The 22734-nt window shown below is 43.4% G+C and overlaps 1 protein-coding gene across 4 annotated transcripts in view; it reads right to left on the minus strand.

The window, feature by feature from the left end:
• Positions 1-3279: 3279 nt before the first annotated feature.
• Positions 3280-22734, minus strand: part of MARVELD3 (MARVEL domain containing 3) — a 37618-nt gene continuing 18163 nt past the window's right edge. For 3 of the 4 annotated variants that reach the window (XM_069217348.1, XM_069217346.1, XM_069217349.1), the window contains exon 4: positions 3280-8489. In XM_069217348.1, the coding sequence (XP_069073449.1) occupies positions 7867-8489 (623 nt within the window). In that variant the 3' untranslated portion in view covers positions 3280-7866. Of the gene's footprint in view, positions 8490-15297; positions 18381-22734 lie in introns of those variants that run through there. The other variant, XM_069217347.1, reaches the window with a different exon arrangement.

A 22734-nucleotide genomic window follows, 5' to 3' on the forward strand; every position in this document is an offset into this window, starting at 1 on the left:
GTCCTGCCCTCACACAATGGACTGATTACCCCCTACTGCTCTCTGGACATGGGGGGGGGGGGTGAAAGGGTGTTGTGCTTTACTTGAAAGGACTCCTTTGAAGTTACCCCCCTGAACAAAGGCATTTTTTAGTATAAGTAGAAGGGGCTTGCCCCTGATTTTGGAGCTATCTAGGAACTGGGACTGAACATCTGTCAGAAAGACTGCTGGACTGCACAAAAGGACTCATCTGGACTGCTCTGCTACTGCTGGGTGGCATAAAGGACTTCCTGGATTGCTTTTCTGCTTGGTGCTCTGTCTGTTCTTTTATACTGGACTTCTTAGGCACTGCTGGACAACCTGGAGGAAACCGCCATTAAGGGCCTTATTGTGCTGGCCTCCCTGCCCACGGCTGCCTGGCTTGCGTTTCCTGCAGTGTTCTCCCAGGGGCCAGCAAGGGATCACTGTTGTTTATTTGCTGCCCCTGGTCTGACAACTGTAGTGCTAGGAGGGTGCTATATTTTTATGACTTTAATTGAGTGCCTTGTGGAATTTAGCACATGGTGGGTGCCTCATCTTTAGTTATCATTGCTGCTGCAGAGCATGGGGAGCGCTTCAGTTTCCATTTGTCGACATAGCTAGCATGTGGTGAGCTCTACCCTTGATTCCTAGCTCCCTAGGGAAATCCGTGTGTGGCCTGAGGAGTTGTACAATCTCACACTCTGGTTTGTTGGACCCAAGCCTTTGAGGAGGGGGGGTGCCTGGGAAGGATTAATGGAGTCTGCACTCGTCATTGATGCTATATTGCTGGCTCTGCACCTTGCCGGCACGCTGCCCAGCAACAGGAAGGCCCATGTCAACCCCACCTAGCCCCCAAGGAGTTACCTACATTTGGCAAGATAGGCCCCGATCTGGGACCCACTGACACCTCTAGGACACAAAAGGAGACCCGCACCGTACAGCCGCTAGCCTACTGCGCTACAAAGCAAGGATCCTGACAGCGTACCAGCACAGGCCCACTGTTTTGCGTCCCCCGTGGGTGGCTCTGTTCTCCCTCCAAAGTGACACCGCCACGTTAGAACCCAGCGAGACGAAGCACCTCCAATGCCATTAGAGCCGAGGGGATGGATTGGAGCACCCCTCGGCTGCGCTGTAAGTCGCCTGAGAAGCACGACTCCACCAAATTCGTCAGCTGCCCGAGTGCCTGTGATGCAGGGAGACCCAGGGAGGCCTCCCCACCACGTCCTGCCTTATGTGCCTCCTGTTGTGTGAGGAGCACACACCCAGACAGAGCAGCTGCCCCTCCTCCTCCCAGGAGGACCCTGAGATTAGTGAGGACTCTGAGGTGGGGGGTTCCCAGTCCACACCCCAGGGGGCTAGTAACCCAAAGAGCTTGAAGTTGAGGGAGAAAATGACTGGAAAGGGACACCATTAGAGAGAGAGGACCCCATAGATAGGGAATCCCTTACTGGGTCCAGTGCCAGGATAAGAATCACCTCCCTTCCCATGTCCCTTCAGGAGCTCAATGATAGACAGGCTGAGAGGACCTGCGATTGCACCTGGCACAGCTGGCTGTGGAGGAGGGGAGGCTGGAGACTGAAAAAGTCTTAGCTCAGGAGAGGATGGTGGAGACTGAAAGGGCCTTCGCAAGGGAAATGCTTGGTTTTGAGGGAAGGAACCAGACCCCTAAGCATAGTTTTGGAGTTCTGGACTCACCAGCGCCGCAGGTGGAGTCCAGTGGTGGCAGCAATACTGAATCTAGTATGGAGGATTTTTGCAGTACACTAGATAGATGGATGAAGGGTAGCACACCAAACAATTGTGAAAGGCTGTACAATCTGATAATCAGAGAGCACATGTTCCGTTGTTGTTTTCCAGGGCTACGTCAACACCTGTTGATACGATGTGTACAATACTCTACGATGTGGACACCTATGGAGATATATCAGGCACTCAGCCGATACATGGGAATGAACAATATATTGGTGTGGGCGGCAACAGGAACACATATAAGCAGGAGGATTATTTGGGTTGTTAATATTCCCATTGCCATTTTTACACCAAATAAACATGTAAATAAACAAATAAACATAATTTGTTTTCTAAGGTTATCCAAGTTTTGCTAATCATCGAATATGCAGCAATACATTGTTAATTCACAAGTTGAAAGATGTGAAATGTGTTGGATTGATGGAACCATATTGGTACCTTATAAAAATGATTATAGATTGCTATACATATCCGTACAGACTAAATACAGAGGATGGCTATATATGCATATATTGATTGTTTTTGTAACTCTGAAAGTGCAAATATGTTTCCCTGCCAATCGGAGCACGTGGTGGTTTACAGTTGTGAAATGTGATCTGTTTCAAAGCTGGACAGGCTACTGTATATTAAGTTAAAGTGTAAAAGGACTCACTGACCGTGAAACACATTGGTGTTTTCTGAATTTACAATAAAAACTGTGCAAAGTTTGGGAAGACTGGTGTGCAGCGGTTTTTCATTGCTTTTTGTTTGGAGAAAAAAAATAGAGGGACATATCTCCCAAACTCTTTTGCAGCCGCAGAATGAGTCCACAAACCCCATTATGAGTCACCGACAGCAGTATCCCAGCAACAAATACCACTCTGGTCCAACTTTCCCAGTGTCTCTGTCCTCAGATTACAGTGCCCAAAAGCTCCTAATAATTCCGGACATTGAATCACTGGGTCAGAACTATAGAGTAGAGCTGTGGGAGGCTGCTGTCTCCATCCACTACCCTTGCTTGCTGCCGCATGGAGGAGCAACTAACGCTCCCTCTAGCTGTAACATAACCCACTCATCTTCCCAATGATCCACAAAGCTGGGGCCTGAAAATAACCCCTGAACACATTTACCAAGCAGGGGATAAAAGTGCACAGATTTTGCATATTAATCCCCATTTCAGCAGACATAACCTGTAGTCAGGAATTTAGGTGCAATCATACCTGCCAGAAACTGAGGATCTGGTCCTCTGGTATCCCTAATCCGGAACCTCATAATGAGGGCTCAAGTGCCCTGTTAGCAGGAAAGAGGTAATTTAGCGCACAGCTCTCTCCACAATGTGTCTATAAAAACACACACAAAAAAGCAGATACACACTCTTTGCACTCTCTCTTCTTCTCCCACTTCCTCTCTTTTTCACTATGCGACCGTTATACAGGGTACCAGGCAATCATTGCAGGGTGATGAAGGATGCAAGTAAGGAAACACAGCAGCGAAGTCACCTGCAACATTGTCTCCTAGTTGAAAGTCAGGCCAACATTCACACGTTTGGGGTAAGGTAAAGTCAGATCAATAGTTTATTAAAAAGTCAATCCCTAGGGGGCTTAACATAACGAGCTGATGATAGTAAAAAAGCAATACAATCTCACATATTGGGTTTAGAAAATTTGAAATGTTTAAACCATTGATAAATTCACATAATACCCAAAGGTGACTTATGCATGTGCCACAATATGCCAAGACTTCCTCTGGGTGCTTATGTCTCAGGCTGATTGCCCCAGGTTCATAACAGATCGAAAAACATTTCTCTTGTTTGGTCTTTTAGTCTGCATTGTTCATGCCTTCATGGTGGGCTTAAGTGCGTTTAATGGATGTTGCCCTATCCCCGGGTGCTTTTTATGCTGCAGTTCTTCCAGGAGGAACGTTCTGAGGACCATATGGACATGTCTGAAGCTAACAGAAATCTACTCTAATAATCAGTTTCAACAGGTATTTAGTCTCCATAATCTCCTTACATGGTGCTCGTGTTAAGACTGGGGTTTTTATTGTTTTCAACCAACTACATCTTCAGGCCACTATGAACAACCAACCAAACAACCAACCAAAAGGCAACTGATGTGGTCCATCAAGAGCCATGATCCAACCTCACAAACCATGCAACATGGCTGGGGCAGCTCACCAATCCTATAAAGCAACCAACCACGCATCTATTCTGGGAAACCTAATCTTCAGGTTTAAGACACTCAGCCTTGCATATTCAGAGCCAGTTCACCACTGCAGCAGCATAACTTTGCAAAAGTCTGACCACAGAGTCCTCCTTAGCATCAAAACTATGTTACAGGTGCTTTTCAACCTTGCTTATTTCCAGGTGAATCAAAGCTGGGACCTTTATTACAGTTTGATGCAAATTTCTGTTGCGCACACTAATCAAATTGTGCATGCATGCTTTACAAATTACTTGTTTTTTTGGGGTTGGCACTGAAGTGGCAGAACTACCGTAATTTCAGTGTGTCATAGTAGCAATTTGACAGAGGTAAAACTACACTTGTCTTTCAAGGCAATTCCAACCCCAGGTATCTTTGGCATGTCCTAAAAGGCAGAGTACGTGTAAAGTAGCCTGGTAGGATTTTTTTTCACGTGTAGCCTGGGAGCTGGCTGAACAAGCACTTAGGTGCTTACAAGCAGTCACTGCAAGGAAGGACTTGTTTACAGGGCTTTATAAAGTTTGAAATCCTGACTGCAGTACTAAGACGTCCTTGCACGATGGTGGCTGATTAGTGCATAGCGAGTGGCTACCCAAAGTTCTGTTCAGTAGTTAAGTCTGCCTTTTAACAGTGCAGCTATCAAACATGCCTATTGCTTACAACAGTGGTTTCCAACTTTACACTCCTGTGGACGCCTTCTTTATCATTACTGGAACCCCGGAATCCCCAGTGAATCATTATTGGAATCCAGGGACCCATCCTCTGAGTCATTACTAAAAGCTGGGTACCTAATCTGTTAATATTATTCAATTTTCTAAGCAGTCGCGGACCCCCTGAGGAGGCTTCACTGACCCCCAGGGGTCCCTGGCCCCCAGGTTGGGAACCACTGGCTTACAATATACATTGGGATAGATTTACAAACATTTTGCACTGGGTTTGCATCACAAAAGTGAAGCAAACCAGCACAATTTGTTTCTAATTTACTTTCCAACGCAAAACTTATTTTGTGCTGAAAAGTTGCCTAAGAGTAAAGCAAAGCAGCACAAAGCACAGCTTTACGTTACTTAGTGGGCATTACATGGTTGGTACATGAGCCTTCCCATGTACCAGCCATGCTTTTTGATGCAAAACCCTGTCTACAAACCATAGTAGACAGTGCTTTGGCAAAAAATGAATGCCATTTGAAAGGATGCATTAATAGGAGAAATGTTTTTATTTCATTTTTATTATCCGACTTTGCTTGTGTGCTGCACTATACAGCACACATAGACATAATTAAAAACGTTTCCTACTTTCTAAGCGTAGTATATTGTACTGGAAGGGTATCCTTCCAGTACAAATCCTATGCTAGACTTACACACACAGACCCTTGCACTATGGTGCGAAGGTGTGTGCATGGCGCTCAGCAGCAAAATAAAGTCTTCGCTTGGAGGAGGGGAGGAGAGTGTCATATCTGTCGATATGGTGCTCTCCTTCTCTCACACAACGCAGCACAGCATTTTTGACTGCTCAATTGCGTTGTGTGACAGTTTTGTAAACCTGGGCCATTAAGTGGAATTCAGGACTGTCAGTTCAACCACTGGTTTTCTTCGATCAGGATCTCTTTTCTGCCATTGGCTCAAGACGCTGGCACAGCCCAGTTGAATATTCATCTCTCACCTAATGCCAGTGGACGTTGCGTGTATCCTGCACCTCCACTTGAGTGCCTGCATTGAACTGCATAAGGAGCTACTTTAAAACTACAGCCCTCTCTCTCATGCCTCATTCTAATGAGCCAACACTGCATTTGTTAGCAAATAAAAACCCAGACCCAGTGGCTTTGCCAGTGTTTGGTTTTCTGTCATGATAAGTGTTAATGGTATTAACTTTGCGTGTTCGGTGATGGAGGTTGAAAAATCTTATCAGAATGTTGATTTCTCTGGCACGATGTTCTCATGTATTAGATGAGGCTGAGTGGCTCTGATCTATGGTGATTCCTAGTACAAAAGGAAGGTCTAGAGAGAGCAGTTTCTAAACAAGGGGAAAAGTAGATCACTCTTTCAAACAAATGGCTTAAGGATGATGGTGTCATTCCAATTAAGGATATCTTCAGACGCACATTAAGGGTCTTTATGTTGGGGATTTTCAAATAGGTTTGGAAACTGACAGCATAAGAATAATCATGAATCCGCAGGTATCTGGGTGTTTTATGAGAGGTTAATACAGCACATTGCCCAAACACTGAAGGAATGAGGTCTCTGAGGGGAGGGATAATCCCATGTTTACATTTACTGGTGATCACTTTACAAATATGTAAGCCATTTCAAGGCAAACCTGGATACTGCCAACAATAAACTTAACACTTAAATGTAAGGCTACATTGTGAGGTGGCATCAGGAACAAAGCCATGGATCAGGAGGAATGTGCGGTCATCCTGGTCTACAAATCTCATCCCAGACACAAAGGGGCAGATTTAGCAAATTGTCACACAACACAGCAATACAACTTGCTGCACTGGATGATGGAGAGAGCAGGAATGCACTTTTATCTACTAACATGAGACACATTTCTGCTCTCTACCTGCATCAGTGCATTGAGTGCTGCCTAGTGCCAATGCAGGCACCCTTGCGCCATGGTGTCTGCGTTACAGGCAGGATTGTGTTTTGTGCAGGAAGGAAACCCTTCCTGCACAAAAACAATTCTTAGAGCCATTTTCCTCTTTCTTTCTATGTGTACTGCAAGGAGCAATGTTGTTGATGTGGGGAAAAGCATGTGATGCATGGTTAGCTTACACTGCAAAGCTACCAGCTGATCACTATGTGGTAAAACATACATAGGAGAACAAACTTGCAGTGTAAACATTAGTTCATTCAGAAAATATTTTGGTGCAGTCATCTATACTTGCCCATTTTTCATCCCCCATTCTTGTTCATCATACAAAGATGACTCATTAAATCATGCTAGAGATTGTGTATTACAGGCTTCTTTAGAACAGTAGTATCTGCCTGTCCTTTCCAAGTCACCAGTTCTTACTTTTGCAGGCTGCTGTAAGATTTTTCAACAGCAGAAATGTTTCCAGCCATATCAAGGGAGACTAGACTAAACGTATACTGTTTATGTGGCAACACACTAAAGGTGAGCTACCATTACTGACTATAGCCACTGGACACAAGTACAGGAGGCTCACAATACTGATATCACAGGGAGTAGACCTGTTAGTCTATATATTTAGAGAAACTGGGGGAGTCCCTTTTTGATTATTTGTTGACCACTGCCTTCACTCCAAAGTCGTTTGGCAAACTTTGGTACGTTCTGCAATTGAAATGTTATAATACACAAGTGCTTCTTCCAGAGGTTATAATTGAATACTTAGGAGCACTGAAGGTAGCTAATGTGCTGACTGATAACTAACATGATTAAACTTTCTTTTGCATAAACATTTGATTTTTTGGAGATTGTACATTTTCCGAACACCATGGCACCTCCTCCCATGTGCAAGACATCAACAGGCCTCTATAGAAGAATAAACCACTGCTTGCTCTTTCAAGGAACACGTGACTGATCTGTCCACAGGAACATTGATACTGCTCTGTAAAACAATGCTCAACCCATCTCTATATTGCAGCATTGCAGTCCAATGGATTGTAGTAGAAGCAAATTTTGATGTTCTTGACTTATATTAATTTCTTGCAACCTTTCCATAATCACTTTTAGAAAAGCTGCTAATTGCTCCTACAATTATATCTCATCCACTCCCTCCACAAAGTAAGCCTAATATTACTTATCCCCACATTGAATACATAACCCTGTTAACTATTTTATTGAACTATTATCCTTACATATACTTACCTTGCAAGGTAGGTGTTAGGTCAGTGTAATGGGTGTAATATGTGTCCTGTGGTAGACAATCTAGTAGGGGTGTATACCACTGAAATGGAGGGCACAAGCAGTTGGCCACTCAGTACCTATTAGGAAAGTCTGGTTCTATGCCTGCTGAGGAACCGTCCGGATAGCCTCTGTCTCGGGTCTGTTCTCTTAAACTTCGGATGGCAAGCACAACACTGGCCATGTAGAATATTATCAAGATTATGGCAAAAGTTGCTGCAGCACCGTCGGTTCCTGCCAGGTCACAGTTCATCCAGCTGAGCCCATTTCTAGCATACAGTCTCTCTCTCTTTTTGCATACATCTGTTGCATTAATCTCCAGTGCAAAGTGCAGGAAGATGCCAACTGCTGCTCCACAACACAGACTAGCCAGCACACTGAAGGCAGCTTCCAAAAGCAGCCACTTCTTGGTAAGATCTTGCCGATGCTTGGAGCCTACTGCCAGGATGCCAAGTGTCATGGAGCCCATCAACAATGAGAAAGCCAATCCACCATACACTAAGGGAGAGCGCATGACTGTGAACTGCTGGTCCAGTTGGCGGACCTGCTGCAGTTCCTGCCCCTCGAAGGGGAAGTAGTTGTTGCCAAAGCTGCCACTGGCAAAGCTGGCACTCAAACCGGACAGAGCGAAGTAAGATGAGACAACACAGATGAGAACCAGCGCACAGAGGACGATCTCCAGGATCTGCAGCACACCTGGGAGGAAGTAAAGAGATGGAGTGATTTAAACACAGGAGACGTTGGGTAAGCAGTCAAAATTATCCCAGAATTGACAACAGAGTAGTTAAGTCATGGCAATGAACTGAATTCCAAAAGCATTAATAGGAAGGGGTTCCTCTTACAAGGAATTAGGAAAACAGGCATTTTATTAGCAGTCCACAAGTAATTAGAAGGAACTGGTGTTGTAAGACAGAGATCAAGTCAGTAAGACGCGTAAGTCAGCTGAGGGGCTGCCAGGAAAGCAAGTGCTGCAGTGAGCCATACTTGTGGCGATGCATCAATTGAATGTAAAGTATCCAGAGCAGAAGAGGTACAGGGGTGCCATTCAAGGAGTAGCAATCCAGACATCTGAATCTGGAGTTGTGCTTGAGTCTGTCTGTGAAGAACCTGAGAGGGGTACTACTCAGAGGAGACACATCAGCTCAGTAGGTTTTGAAGGCTGAGGGTGTACACTCTATAAACACCAGCATTCATGTTGCATTACATTAACCTTACCAAGATGGTAGGAGCACCAAAACAAACTTTGATCTAACCAGCATCAACAAAGCATGCCTGCTTTTTGTTGTAAATTGGAAGAAGTGAAAGGGTAGACGAAAGAATGTTTGTTTTGCATGTTTTATTTCATCAGCACATTAGCCGTAAGTATAAGAGGTGAAAACGTAGGAATCAATGTTCAGAATAATCGTTTTTTATTCATTGGTTCTTGTTACAGTGTAGTGGATTCCGTGCTGGAGAAAGTATAGATTTCTAATATAAGTTCAACAGGACCAATTTACAAAGACCTTAATGTTTACCAGTAATAGTACATCAGGAGTGCTTCTTCATGCTCTTAAATGTATTCGTGAAATGGCCATTAAGTGCCCAAGTACCAATTAGCAAAAGTGCAGAGAGGGCGCAATCCTGTATATACTCTATTAATGTAAAATGAATATTCAAACTTCAGGAGTTTTGGGGCCTATTTACAAAGGTATTGTATGAGCCCGCCAATATTTTGAGCTTGACGATCAACCTGGGAATTGATCTGCTAAGGTGTTTGTCTTCGCTACGGAGGAGGCACAGATTACAAAAAAGAAAAATCATCTTAATATTTTGCATTTTCAGTAGCAGAGTTTTCCCACTAAATAAAAGTATTTTCTGAAACCCTTTGGTTGTGCTGCCACACAGGACAGTCCTTTTGTGTTTCAGCTGACACCAAAGCATCACCTACGGAAAGGTAATGCTTTGGTGTCAGACGAAGAATAGCAGTTAGAGGCAGGAAGTGACAAATCACAGAGCATATACTTTTTTTCCACCACTTTCTGTTCTGTAAATCGTGGCTCAGTGCACTTCTATGATCACCCCATTCCACCATCTTCAGAAGGTGCTGCTGTCCTAACGTTTTGCTGTTTTCCACTACCCTAAGCAGAAATGGACTGGCTTACTAAACCTCCCAGAACTTTGACATACTGAAGATTTACTCCCATAACTACAACACAGCCGTCTTTGATTTGAAGTAATTTCATACTAAGTTAATATCATTAATTAGCCAATTCTTTCCCCAATTCAAAAGGGCCTGCATAGCAGATGGCGTTTAAATGCCTGGTGGCTGACAAACAGTGGATTATCAGCCTTCCTTCAAAAGGATATAAAGTCCTAATTTCAGGGTCAGTTTGATCAGCCGCCACATAATTAGATGGCTTCAAATCAGTAGAAGGGTGATGGTGTACCTGTAAAATACGGCTAGGGAAAAGGAGTTAGGCATTACTACCTTAGAAGCAGAAGTTCTCAAGCTTCTGTGTGACTTTATTGCTACTCCGGAAGAGGCAATTTTCCATAAGCTTGAATCTGCCATAATGCATTTTAGAATATTAGCACTGGATGAAACCAGGTGCACTTAGATGACCTATCATTGCCATGTTAACAAATCTGGCACAAAAGGCAGGCAGGATCACTAACCATTATGCTGTCCCCAGAATAATCCTGGCTGAGGAAAGGCAGGCGATGACACACTTTGCCATCAAATCAGTAGTTGTGTATTATTATACAAAATATCTACAAAGCCCACGTTCCCTCCATGGTGAATATCCACCATTTACTTAAGGAGATCCTGAGACATTATTTTTCAGGGATGAGCAGTGAGGGGATCTGATCTCCTCTGGAAGTATCAGTGGCAATAAATGATGCAGTCAGGGACAATCCTGGACACAAATGCATGCCCTATTGAATTCTTTAACCTCTTAGCTGCTGAAGCTCCCCCCCAACAAATATGTGTAGCTGTTATTTAATTTTATTTGTGGAGCACTTCGCACTTAACCCTTCATACTGCCCCCCCACCCCCCCACCCCGAAAAAAAGGCATCTACACTAAATCTTCGTCCGTTTCTTTCCCATATATTAGGGATTCTAAGGCTTGTGGATTCCTCTGAGAAACTGACAAAATCGAGCAAGATATTGTTTTTTAGGGTAAAGTGGGGAAACGATTGTGTGGAAGAAATCATATTAAATAAAAATGGCATCAATAAAAGATATGCTGAGATCACCACTTTCCCAATTTCCAGGAACAATCAGAGTTGTTGAAATGATATATATAGATATATATCACTACAAGTTTTGCATTGTTCTAAGTGGTAATCCATTTTTCATATTTTGGGGATTTCAACCTTCTTGTGGTTTGTGGTGATAACAGGAGTGAAACCCATGGGCAAACCCAGAAAGCTAGTATTTCTGAAATGTAGACAAATTACTGAATTCACAAAGGGATCATTTATGTAGCTCACTCATGGTTTGCTTAAAGAAACTTATCGTTGAAATAAATATCAATTGGTGACAACATTTTCATCTATATTTTTTGTGCAGACAAGAGATTTACAAAAATATTATACCATTATATCCATCAGACCCTTCATGTTGTAGGTAAGAGATACACAGGTAATAACTAATCTGCAGTTTATGATGATTTTTCATTGTGTACAGACTATGCAGCAATTTACATGCTAACATCTAATGAATGAAAATGAGTTAGAAAGAAACCTCTGTGCTTTTTAAATGTGCTCAAGTTAATGAGTTTAGGATTAGTGGTTGTTTGTACTTTTCTGAATTTGAGGTTACCATTACGATTGGGGGCATTTTGCAAAATGTGTTCTTTCTTGCAGTGCTCTTAAACGCAAGATTACATTTGGAAGCCAAAACAAAGACAACTTCAATGGCTAATAAAAAAATGTTATATTATTTGGTGTTCTCATACTTCTCCTGAAAAAACAGTACCTCACTTGTGTGGGTGGACCTATCACCTCTGACAGAAAAAGCCACAAAAAGCAACGTGGGGACATAACATGTAAAATGACACTATTGGGGGTGGGGGGGGGGGGGGGTTTAGCTGCGGAACTTGGGCTTAGGTTAGGCCACCACATAGGGAAACCTACCATACCCAGACATATGAAAACTAGACACCCAGGGGAGTCCAGGGTGGTGTGACCTGCATAGATCCCACTACTCTTTCTTATCCAGAATATCCTCCAAACCCCAAACCTTGGCTAATATCATATTTTCCTCACAATCTGTGTGGATCCACAAAATTCCTGCCAAACCATTTTCCAGTTTCTCCTGATAAAAACAGTGCCTCACTTGTGTGCGTAGGCCTATCCCTTGCAGAAAGAATAGATGAAAACTTTGACCACATGAAGTCAATGTGGTCTTCGCACAGTCCTTGGTTTGCTCAGTTTCTGTCCCTCAAGCACCTAACAAGGTAAAGACTCCAACTTGTTATTCTATTATCAGCATAACATCAGCCTTCGTGTTGCAGCTTTATTATATCCAGCAGCACAGTGAGCACAGGACCCACGTCTAGACCTACCCTTCCGACTTAGAGCGACAAAATCAAAAAGAACAGATGATGGACGGAATGCCGAACAAATCAAACATGCACCACCCCCAGTCACAGATCTAGGTTTACAGTTTACAACTACAGCACTACAAAAGGTTATTTGGTGGACGTGAACGGTTTGTCAACGACACAAAAGCAGTTAAGAAATGTATATCTGTGCTGGCACGCCATCTCCTGTAATTATTTCATGATTCTGCAGAACCACTTTGAATGCACGCCTACACCCCTGGTCGCTAACACAGGCTCAGATTACCCTGGGAACCATAAAGAAAGAACCCTGAAGTAATGATTACAATTGTTTCTGTCTCCTGACAGATTTGATAACTTTTCTAAAGTAGGGGTGAGATAGTTTAATGTTTGTTACCTTTTTTTCCTCTATTGCCCCAGCAGGTAAGCCTCAGCCTTTGGCGTTCCGAGCTATTGTCAGGGCCACAGTCGTATGTAGCTGGATAGTTTTCTTATGGCATGCTATGTCCCATCCGCTCTTCCCTGCTACTCTGATACCTAGCACTAGACCTGTGCAGGGCTGGCATTTTCCTTCCAGGTTTGGGGTTGTGGGAGGCTGTGAGGTAGTTTTAGCCGGTGCACTCAGTCCAGATAGGTGCAGATCAGTGTGGGTGTGACAAACACCTAACAGACAGGGAGCCTCATGTCAGCACAGCTGTCTCCTCACAGCTCACTCGCCGGTCCCTCAGACCACTATATTACTAGTCTTCAGAAAGGCAGCACTCTCGAGAAGGTTTGGCAGGTCATGCTGTTCGGCTCAATGGTAAGAAGGAATATGGGGAGTGGTCGTTTGTATCCATTCAGCTCTTGGTGGTGGTTATTCCTGGCCCGACTGAGATTCTCCACTTTTCTTGGGGCCACAATGGAGCTGTCCAAGTGCTCCAGTAAGAGCTGACATTGCACAGGTCCATCGCGCTCTCCAGATTCTTTGACTTTCAAACAGGAGGAAATGCTGCTTGAGGCTCCTGTTCTCGTCACTTATGAAGAGTTACTGCAAGAGTTAACTGATCAGGCAGCGTTTCTTTTTTCATGGGATATGTCCACCATCCCTCTGCCTCATCCACTTTTGATTTGGAGGGCTGGCCACCTCTCGCCCTGTCACGCTCCACAGTTTTTGTTTAAGCCTAGGAGGAGGGAGTGGTGAAATCCTAGCTACTAGGTGACTGATCGCAATGTGGTAGATGTTGTATCAGATCTCAAAACATTTTACATATCTGTGTTTTTACTTAAGAAATATTTAAAGTCTCACATTTATATTGAAACGGACCACATTTGGTGTGTGAACAAGAGGGCTGTAAGACATAATTAGAGGCTCTTGGGTGATTGAATATCAGCTGAATTTTGGAACCCAGGAGAGTTTATTTTATCTAAATTATATATATTTCTTACATGCTCACATAAGACTTAAAGTTTATCAGCTCATTATTAGAGTCTGATATACTCCATGTGGACATTACCCTCTTCAATGGTATTTCTTCCAAGCACCAAGGAAAGGCGGCATTTTATCAGTTAGCTTTATGAAATGGAGGAATCGTGCTACCGACCTTCCCATGGTCACTGCTTAAAGCTACAAGAAAATGGCAGCTAGTATTATGTGCTTTCAATAATAGGGAGCAACATACCCTCAAAATTAATTTTTGAATTAGAAAAAAATCCTCTTTATTTGAGCAGGAAAAAAAAAAAAAAGCATGGACATCTTTTATTTATAGCAGGGCCACTGGAATTATGCAGAGGCATATGACCAAATTATGGACCAAGAAAGCCAGATTATTCGACATAAGGCGGCAAATTGTGTGACAATACTACTTTATTATATTGTCAGTTTTACTCATGGCAACACTGCCAGGGCAGATATTTCAACTCATTAGTACCAGTTTAAAATCGAGAACAACAATATGCAACTGTGAAATGATCAGCCAACTTTTGAGAAAGTCCTTTCACTTTTTCGGAATACGTTGCCACAATTTAGTAACTTTTCATCCGTTTGAGCAAAAAACCTTTTTAGTAAAATTTATGGATTATGCAGCAGATGGATTGTGTAAGCAAATGTGGTAAATCCATAATTATGCAGAGAACACAGCGGCCGTAGAATTTCATAATTCCAGTGCCCAGGATTATAGTATTCTACGTGTAAAGTGAAGACTTCTACTTGGCGATATGTCCAGCCTATTGTGAGAAGCCAATTCAAGTAACAATACGGTTAGTATAAGGAATTAGGTCAAAACCTCTCCTTGGGCAGGGGTGAGTGGGTAGCCAGACACAATGGCTATCAAAAGTTTGGAGATGGCTAGTTTCACTCCTACAGAGACAATCCATCCTTATCTTAATCATCTGACCCCAAAAGGTGAGACACCCCAAGTCTCCAATAAATCTTACAGAGTTCAGCTGCTGGAGTTACATAGCAGATGGCAGTAACACAGAAACATCAACGCCATACATTGCAATGGGTATTAAATACCCAACTTCAAATTAAACTATCGAAGCAGAGTTCACAATGAGAAGTAGCTTATGTGGTGGGCCAGTAGGTATATGCCAGCCCCTCTCCTGATTTTCCTGCAGGACTAAGTAGTTTGATTGGGCAGCTATCCATGACAAGCAGGCTTAAGACTGGGGCACCAGCATCTGCCTGCTGTGCTCAGCGAGGAAAAAAAAAAAAATTGGCAATCCGACTGGTAAGAGTCAAATAGATCACAAACTTTCTTCAGTTAGAAACTGCCAATGGACATTCAGAAGAGAACTCTAAAGTTCAGTGCCGAATATAACAAACAATGGTCCTGTTTACTCTAGTAAGATATGTCTTCCCCTACACCCCGAAAAAAAAAAAGCACAACAACATTACAAGTTTTATCATCTTCTTTTCAGTATTACTTGAAAGTAATCCGTTTTCGGGGACAAGAATTCACTCAGAGCTCGCCAATGTCTTTCTCGTCATTTTACTTTATTTTACAAGTACAAAAATATAGACGTCTTGATTGTTACGTTTCATACATACAATTATGCCCAGATTTTTTGCTGTGTACAAACGGTCATGTCAACAAATTTAGAAAGAAAACATAGGCATTTGTTAAAAATATTTTATAACATATACATATATCGTTAGATGCACTTTCCCTTTACTGCCGGGTATCTAAATTGGAAGCTTAAGGATCATCTTTCCTTTGGGTTTGCACAACTTATGCCTCACTTTAAGGTGATGTGGTGTCATGTATATATATTACAGAGAAGGACTGATCTTTTCTAGTTATTTGCTGAGACCCTTGGTTCGTTATTAACCCTTTTGACAAATCTACTCGCATAATGTGCAATTTAGTCAGCAATGTGTTCCGTGCAGAACTGGTTCTTTGATCATAATTCGCCACAGATTTCTCAAGGTGATAAACATAAATTTGGAGACCAATCGAATTATGGCTGATTTATACAAACCCCTACTACAGGAAAACTGTTGATATGAAGACAGAAAATGGATCTCTATGTATTCTTTTAATGGCTTGGTGGCAACCTGCCAACTAGTTTAACACATTGAACTTTTTTTAAATAAAATACAGATTGGATAGTCTATGTGGATCAAGGCTGTAAATGTATTAACCTCAAGTGAAAATGAAGACACTTCCTAAGTGTAGACAATGAAATCATGATGCCCCCAATGTATAGATGGGAATTACTGTGTTGCACGGACTGCTTACAAAATAAATACAATAAAAAATAAAAACAACAATTGCAGTCATTTAAGATCCGATCTGCAAACAAGGTTTGTGAACCACGACCCCCACTGTATGGTAATCAGAACCATATCATATCCACGAGAAAACTCACATACCAAGTCACATGGATTTGTGCAAAGACTGTCGTTCTTGGAGAGAATGATTTCTCCTCCAGATATTGATCAGGAACCAAAAATCTAATTGTAAAGTCCCAAATGGGCCAGGAACTGCTGCAAGATCTGTCCATTCAATAGTTTTTTTATGTTTTCTATTCTACTTCCTTTCCCGAAAGGAGTGATGAGTACTCTAGTACATTTAAAGTTTATGAACATTAATACATCTCTTGTGATGGGGTATGAACTATTACCTCCCTGTGTAATTCTAGTTTTTGGGCATCTCAACTGCATAAACCACATACCTTCTATCCTAACACATTCACAGTGAAAAAGTGACCAAGACATGTTTTTGCTTGCTTGTTTGTCACAAAGAATGTGTCCGGTCATTGCAATTGAGTAACGGTGTCATCTCCCTCTTCAATTAAGCTACTGTCTGCATCATTTTATTGTCCAGTTATTTGCATAGTAGAATATATACATGTATATGGGAATGTCTTTCAACAGTCACGATTATATTGATTTTTGGATGAAGGTTTTCTCTTTGAAATACACATGCTCAGCATCTCCAAAATGGTGAGAGATAGTCAATGTTTAGGAATTTAAAAAAACTCTTGATGGTCTAAGGCTGTAGCAAGTCATTTTCCTTTTCCTATTACTTAAATCATTCGAAACAGTTCCCAAACAAAACTTTACCATAGAAATGACACAAAAGGGCACAGTAAAAAGGAACGTTGTTGAGATCGGGTCACAGAATACATGCCCATCTCTTTCACTGTAGTCTTGAGCATTATTTAACTGCAAAATTTACCAGCACAAAAAAAACTCAAGTGCTTAAGCCCACACTTTTGGAGTCAGTTACTATTTTAAAGATTTTTTTCCAGACCGTTCTGAGTTCTTTAAGAAGTGAGCACATTCCAACCTATGCTTTTAGTTCTGGTGGGGTGCTGAAAAACTGGAGTCCTGTTTGTTGGGGTGGTATCTCATCTTCATTATCAAAATACCAGCCATCCTCGTTATTGTTGTCATGTCACAACGTCCTTCACGATATACTCTTCAAGCAAGGGATATTTCGCTCTACTCTGAGCGATGCTACAAAATAGTCAGTGATATTCCACCCCCAACACAATTTACAAAAAGTCTTACAGTTCTGTTACTAGTTTAAAAACATAATTCTCAAGTTAAATGTGTTCACTGTAACAAAGAGCATTAATGTTGCCAGTAAGAGAGCTGAGAGCACTGTTTTTATTAGAGCATTGTAATAATGCCACTCTGAGGAATCAAACAGCATATTTGTTTTCACTCAGGCGACTCGTGAAATTTATAAAAAACGTATCTGAAATGGAAATCTTAAAGGTGGGGGTTGAATAGGAGATCTTTTTGTTCCAGTCTTTACTCTTATTTGGTATGTAAAGGCCTTATATGTGCAGGTCTCTGTCATGGCTTTGTGGGAAGTCAATCCTGTGGGTGGATACTCTTCCAAAGAGGTGCCTCTAGGTTTTCGATTGTTCAGTATGCATGCATCCTTTAATGTGACTCAAAGGAGAAGGTGTGTGACTATATACATAACAGCTACAACTCCAGCTTCTGAGCTGATTGTTGCTTCTTCATAAGTCGAACTCGACGGAAACCACGAACTGCCAAGAAAGCACTTAGGGCGAAAACCACAATGGCGATGCATCCAAGGAGACCAGCAGCAATATCAGCCCCATGGAGGGCACAGCTAAATCCACTATATCCCTTGCTTTTGTACAAAGCCTCCCGGTCTGCACACACCTGTGTCGCATAGGCATCCAGCAGGTTGCGGAAGTAGAAATACAAAGCTGGCACATATCCACAAGCGATAAGAATATCCAGAATGCACTCAACAAGCAACCATATTGGGAAGTACCAAGGAAGTCTGAACACACCAATGAGAACCATAAGGCAGCTGAAGCCCATTAATGCTCCTCCAAACGCCATGGTGGCACTGACCGTTGGCAGCTTCAGCTGGTAGAATGCAATATCCAGCTGCTGCGCTTTCTCTCCATCCGCACCTTGGAAGCCACTGTACGCCCCTCCAAATGCATAGTAGTAAATACCTCCCATGTTGGTGATGCCAGTGAAGCCACCTGTAGAATTGTATGACACAGAGGCGCAGACGAGAATCAACATGTTCAAAAGGACTTCCACCAGTTGACAGCAAGCTGGAAGAATGAAAAGTGGAAGGTCCAGTTAGAACTGCCTTTAGGGGAAATATATTTTTTTTCTTGGAGCCTTCTTCATGCCAAGACAATTGCACACAATAGCTCAAGAAAACATGAGAACAAATATGTGACACCCAAAAGTGAACCAACAATGTTATCCTTCACTTTCATCTTACGCTCTACAATTGGGTATCCGTATCACCTTTGCTCATCTGCCTCAGCTGTGATAGTCTGCCTCGCATTCAGCCTTCTATCATAATGCCCAACTCATGGGCTTTCACCTGTTTTCAAATACCTAGACTAATGCATCTGATAAGATACTTTTAAATGGCAGATAATATGCAATATATTTCTGAATAAGGACAGTCTTAACTTGGACTTGTATGGATTAACATTAAGGGTGGGTCATTTAGAATTTGGCGAAGCAGGAGCAACATTGTCAATTACCAAGACTTTTACTCGGCCAAACAGTCCGTTTCCCTGACTGATTTAAAGGTGGGGGGGGGAAGACTGTCCACTGACTGATGGTAGAGCCTCCATCTACTGTCAATCATTGGTGGAAGCCCATTCACCAAAAAGCGGATGCATCTGATGCGTCAGGCAGCCGCCCTACCTAGGACGGGATTCCAATGCAGATTCTTCCTTTCTGTCCTTTCTCTCTGGCATAGCAGACCCAGTTAGAAATGCCCAACACACAATGGCCCCAACCACAAGGAGAAAAACAAACAAACAAACAAACAAAAAAAAAAAACTATTTATATATATGGGCATGACAACATTGTGGCCAGCCTGGCAATAATTTCTGACAAAAGTGTGCCCACAATGTTGGGAAGGGGTGGGGGGGGAGACACTTTTCTTGTAACTGAACAACTAATGCAGTGTAACACTTCATATAGTCAGGGAGGGTAGGATGCCATGGAGTGGGTTGTGCTAGAGTCCAATGCCCCACCTAAATTCTCTTTGAAATCATTCCTCTTTGCATCCCTCATGTCTTGCCCACCCTGTTTAAGGAGCAATGTTAACACAATGACAACTAATTTCTTAAAAGGTATCATAATTCTGCACACACCGCTGCATAACATTAAAGTACTAGACCACATGAGATAATTTTGAAAGTGGATAAGATGATGTGTAAGCTGACCTTCCTCTCAGGGTACTAATCAGGCGCACAACAAGGAATTGTGGCCCAATCAGAGATACATGGCTCAGTTCAAGAATAACAACGAGGAGGGGGCATGGCTAGCCAGCGCCAAAGAGGGCCGCACTTTAACTCTCTGGCCGTCGCCAACCTAAAATCCCCAGATATCTGTCACCAATCCAGTACTGAAAAACTGACATCAAAGCGCCAGACGGGTCTGCAGATCAGCAGCGAGACAGATGGCGCTAGAGTGGCGAGGGTGACCGAATCACCGCGACCGAAGGCGGAGACCTGGAGGAAGCTCTCCGGCCTAGAGGCCGGCAGCCAGATGATGTGAGGGGGTGCAGTGCAGCACTCGGCCACAGTGACCTGAAGGCAGGTGGGAAACGGGAGAAGCTGGGGGCGCAGGCTGAGCAGGACTGCAGTAGTGCCTGAGGGCCCCAGTGCAGAGTGGAGGAAGAGGGGCCAGAGGGAACTACAGGCCCGGACCCGTGAAGAAGGCCTCCAGCACCCCCCACCCCTCCTTCACCCCAGAACAGGATCCTTTTAGAAGCTCCTCGGCAGACGTCCACGAACTCCGAGCGGCGGTGACTTAACTGAAGGGGTGTCACAAGGCTAGCGGCAGTGGTGGCCTGGGGGCCAGCAAGCGGTGAAGCACAAAGAGCTGCGCAAGGACGTAGAGGTGCCTGCGGCCCTTGCAAAGAGAGGCAGCCCTGGAGGAAACAGGGGCAGAGTCATGGGGAAAGACCCTCCGGCCCCTTATAACCCCCCCAAAAATCCAAGAGCATGACCATTCACCAAAAGGCCCTGGGACTAAAAAGCGTCCCAGGAGAAGCTGAGAACATGAAGAACGAGGGAGGGGAGCAGTTGAGAGCTGGAGAGGGCTGGTAAGTGAACCTTCAAGAGAACCGATGGAGGGCAGCCCTTGGGGCCACGTGAGAACTTAAGCCACCCCACCAGTGCAACCATCACAGAGAGACAGGATTGATGCAAATATAAGTTCAACAATGCAGAAGGCGGAATTTAAAAACACCTAAAACAGATCCCAAGGCCTTGTACTGGGGAAAAGCTGAAATGGCCTGAGAAAATCAATACCTTGCAAAAAGGCTGTGGTTAGAAATCGAGGCCCCACCCCACACAGACGAATAGCATTGGCAAGCACACAGTTTCAAAATGCCAACTAAAGAGCAGTCGGGCTCACCCGAGCCGGGACCTGTTCACTCAGATCCTCCGCAAAACAAACAGAGCCCACACTGCAAGACATTATGACTGCCATTCAGAGCGTCATAGACATTTTGGAGCCAAAGGTTAACACAGTAACACTTGAAGTGAACCTCATCAGGGCAGACCTCTGAAAAGTCACAAAGAAAGTAACAGCAGCTGAAACTCCCATATCGGGTCTGCAGTCTGTCACTGAACGCTAGGAGGAACAAGTGCAGGGCTTCACAAAACAAACCACGGCTCTCACCGCCTGTCTTGAGGATCAGGAGGGCAAGATGAGACTAACAATCTTCGTATAGTGGGGGTTGCTGAAGGGGCAGAGGGCCATAGTATTGATCTGTTTGTGGAAGACCTGGTCCCAAATATGTTACAGCCAAATAGACTTTCAAAAAAGATTTTCAATGGAAAGGGCACACATAGCCCCGGTACCCTGGCCGCTCCCGGGGGCTCCTCCAAGAACAATCACAGCCTGTATATTCAACTATAGAGATGGAGAGGCTATCCTAAAAGGCAGCCACACATATGAAGGGCTCAAAATTGAAAATGTTACGGTGCACATTTTTCCTGACTTTACCCTAGTAGTTCAGAGACAATGGAAGGGCTTCAGTGAAATAAAACGAGCTCTGCGAGAACGAGAGTTGAAGTACATGATGTTATTCCCGACAAAATTAAAGGTCATCGTGGAGGAGAAGACATGGTTGTTCACCACACAGGAAGAAGCGTTGGACTGGCTTGAGGGATGGACCATCGCTGGATCCTCAGCCGGGTCAAGGAAGATGACAGCTCTCACCAGAGACATGAGAGACTTTATTATCCAGTGTATGACAACTGGAGGGGTTAGGTAAAGGTCGAAGCCCCACCCCATAAGAGGTGGAGAACTCCAGCTAAAGTGAAGGTTGTGGAGACTGAATTAAGGGAAATCCAGTTATCCGTAAAGTATGGTGCAGTGGTAATGTCATGCCAGCACTTGTTTATATTGCTAGGGGGAAAGGCTCTCTACAAATTGGGGAGGTGGGTGGTTGACAACTCACAATGCAGGGTAGCAAGGAGGGGGGGGGGGGGGGGGAGTTTGCAGGAAATTAGAACTGTTTATGATTAAGTTTCACAGTATGTTGAGCTGTGTAGTTGATTGCTCAGGTAAAATGTCTGTTGAGATGGTGAAGCAAAATATGGTGGAACGCCTAGTGCCAAGTCCCTCACGGAACAGAAGCACTACAAATTCTCACCCCCCCCCTTATTTTCAGAGTTCACTGACATTGCAATCTATCCCTTTCCTGATATCACAATGAGCGGTGCATTATGAAAAGGTCATTGGAGGATCCCTGCACCCAATAAAGGCAACTATTCTAAACACTGAGGAACTGAGTTGCTATGCAGCTCTTCCCTATTACACATGGTTTCTGACTACCATGGGAAGGAAGGTCAATGCTTCTTTGAAGCCACATGGATAGTGGACCGCAAGAACAGGGGGGGCGCTTCTTGCTCTTAACTTACAAGTGTGTACTACATTGACACTATAACTTTCACTGGACTGTTCATCACAGTTTTGGTTTAGGAAATAACATGTTAGAAATAACATTGCTAATTCAACCTTTGAAAATATCCTCCACTAAAGGGTGGTAGCTTATATTAGCCTACCAAGTTAAAATTGGTAAAACGTTGTGCTCAGGGATTTCCACAGTCTATCCAGAGCTGGTTAAATGTATGCAGCAAGCTACTAACATTTTCTTTGGTATCCTTCAGCTCCAAGTACTCGTTCCAACAGGGCCCCTTATTACGCCATGAAAGAAACATTCTTATGACTTTGAGAATTATTTCCCTCATTTTGTTGTATTCTTACTCATAGATGTCCATCTTGCTAACCATAATTTCCATTTAGTCTACATTTCCAGATGTAATTTCCTTCTAGGACATTTAGCAAGTACAATAGGTACAGGTGATGTTAGGGTGACCAGCCATTACAATCTTTTCGGAGAATTATTATCTGTAGAAACA

Source organism: Pleurodeles waltl, chromosome 12 (genome assembly GCF_031143425.1).
Source record: "Pleurodeles waltl isolate 20211129_DDA chromosome 12, aPleWal1.hap1.20221129, whole genome shotgun sequence".
Lineage (NCBI taxonomy): Eukaryota > Metazoa > Chordata > Amphibia > Caudata > Salamandridae > Pleurodeles > Pleurodeles waltl.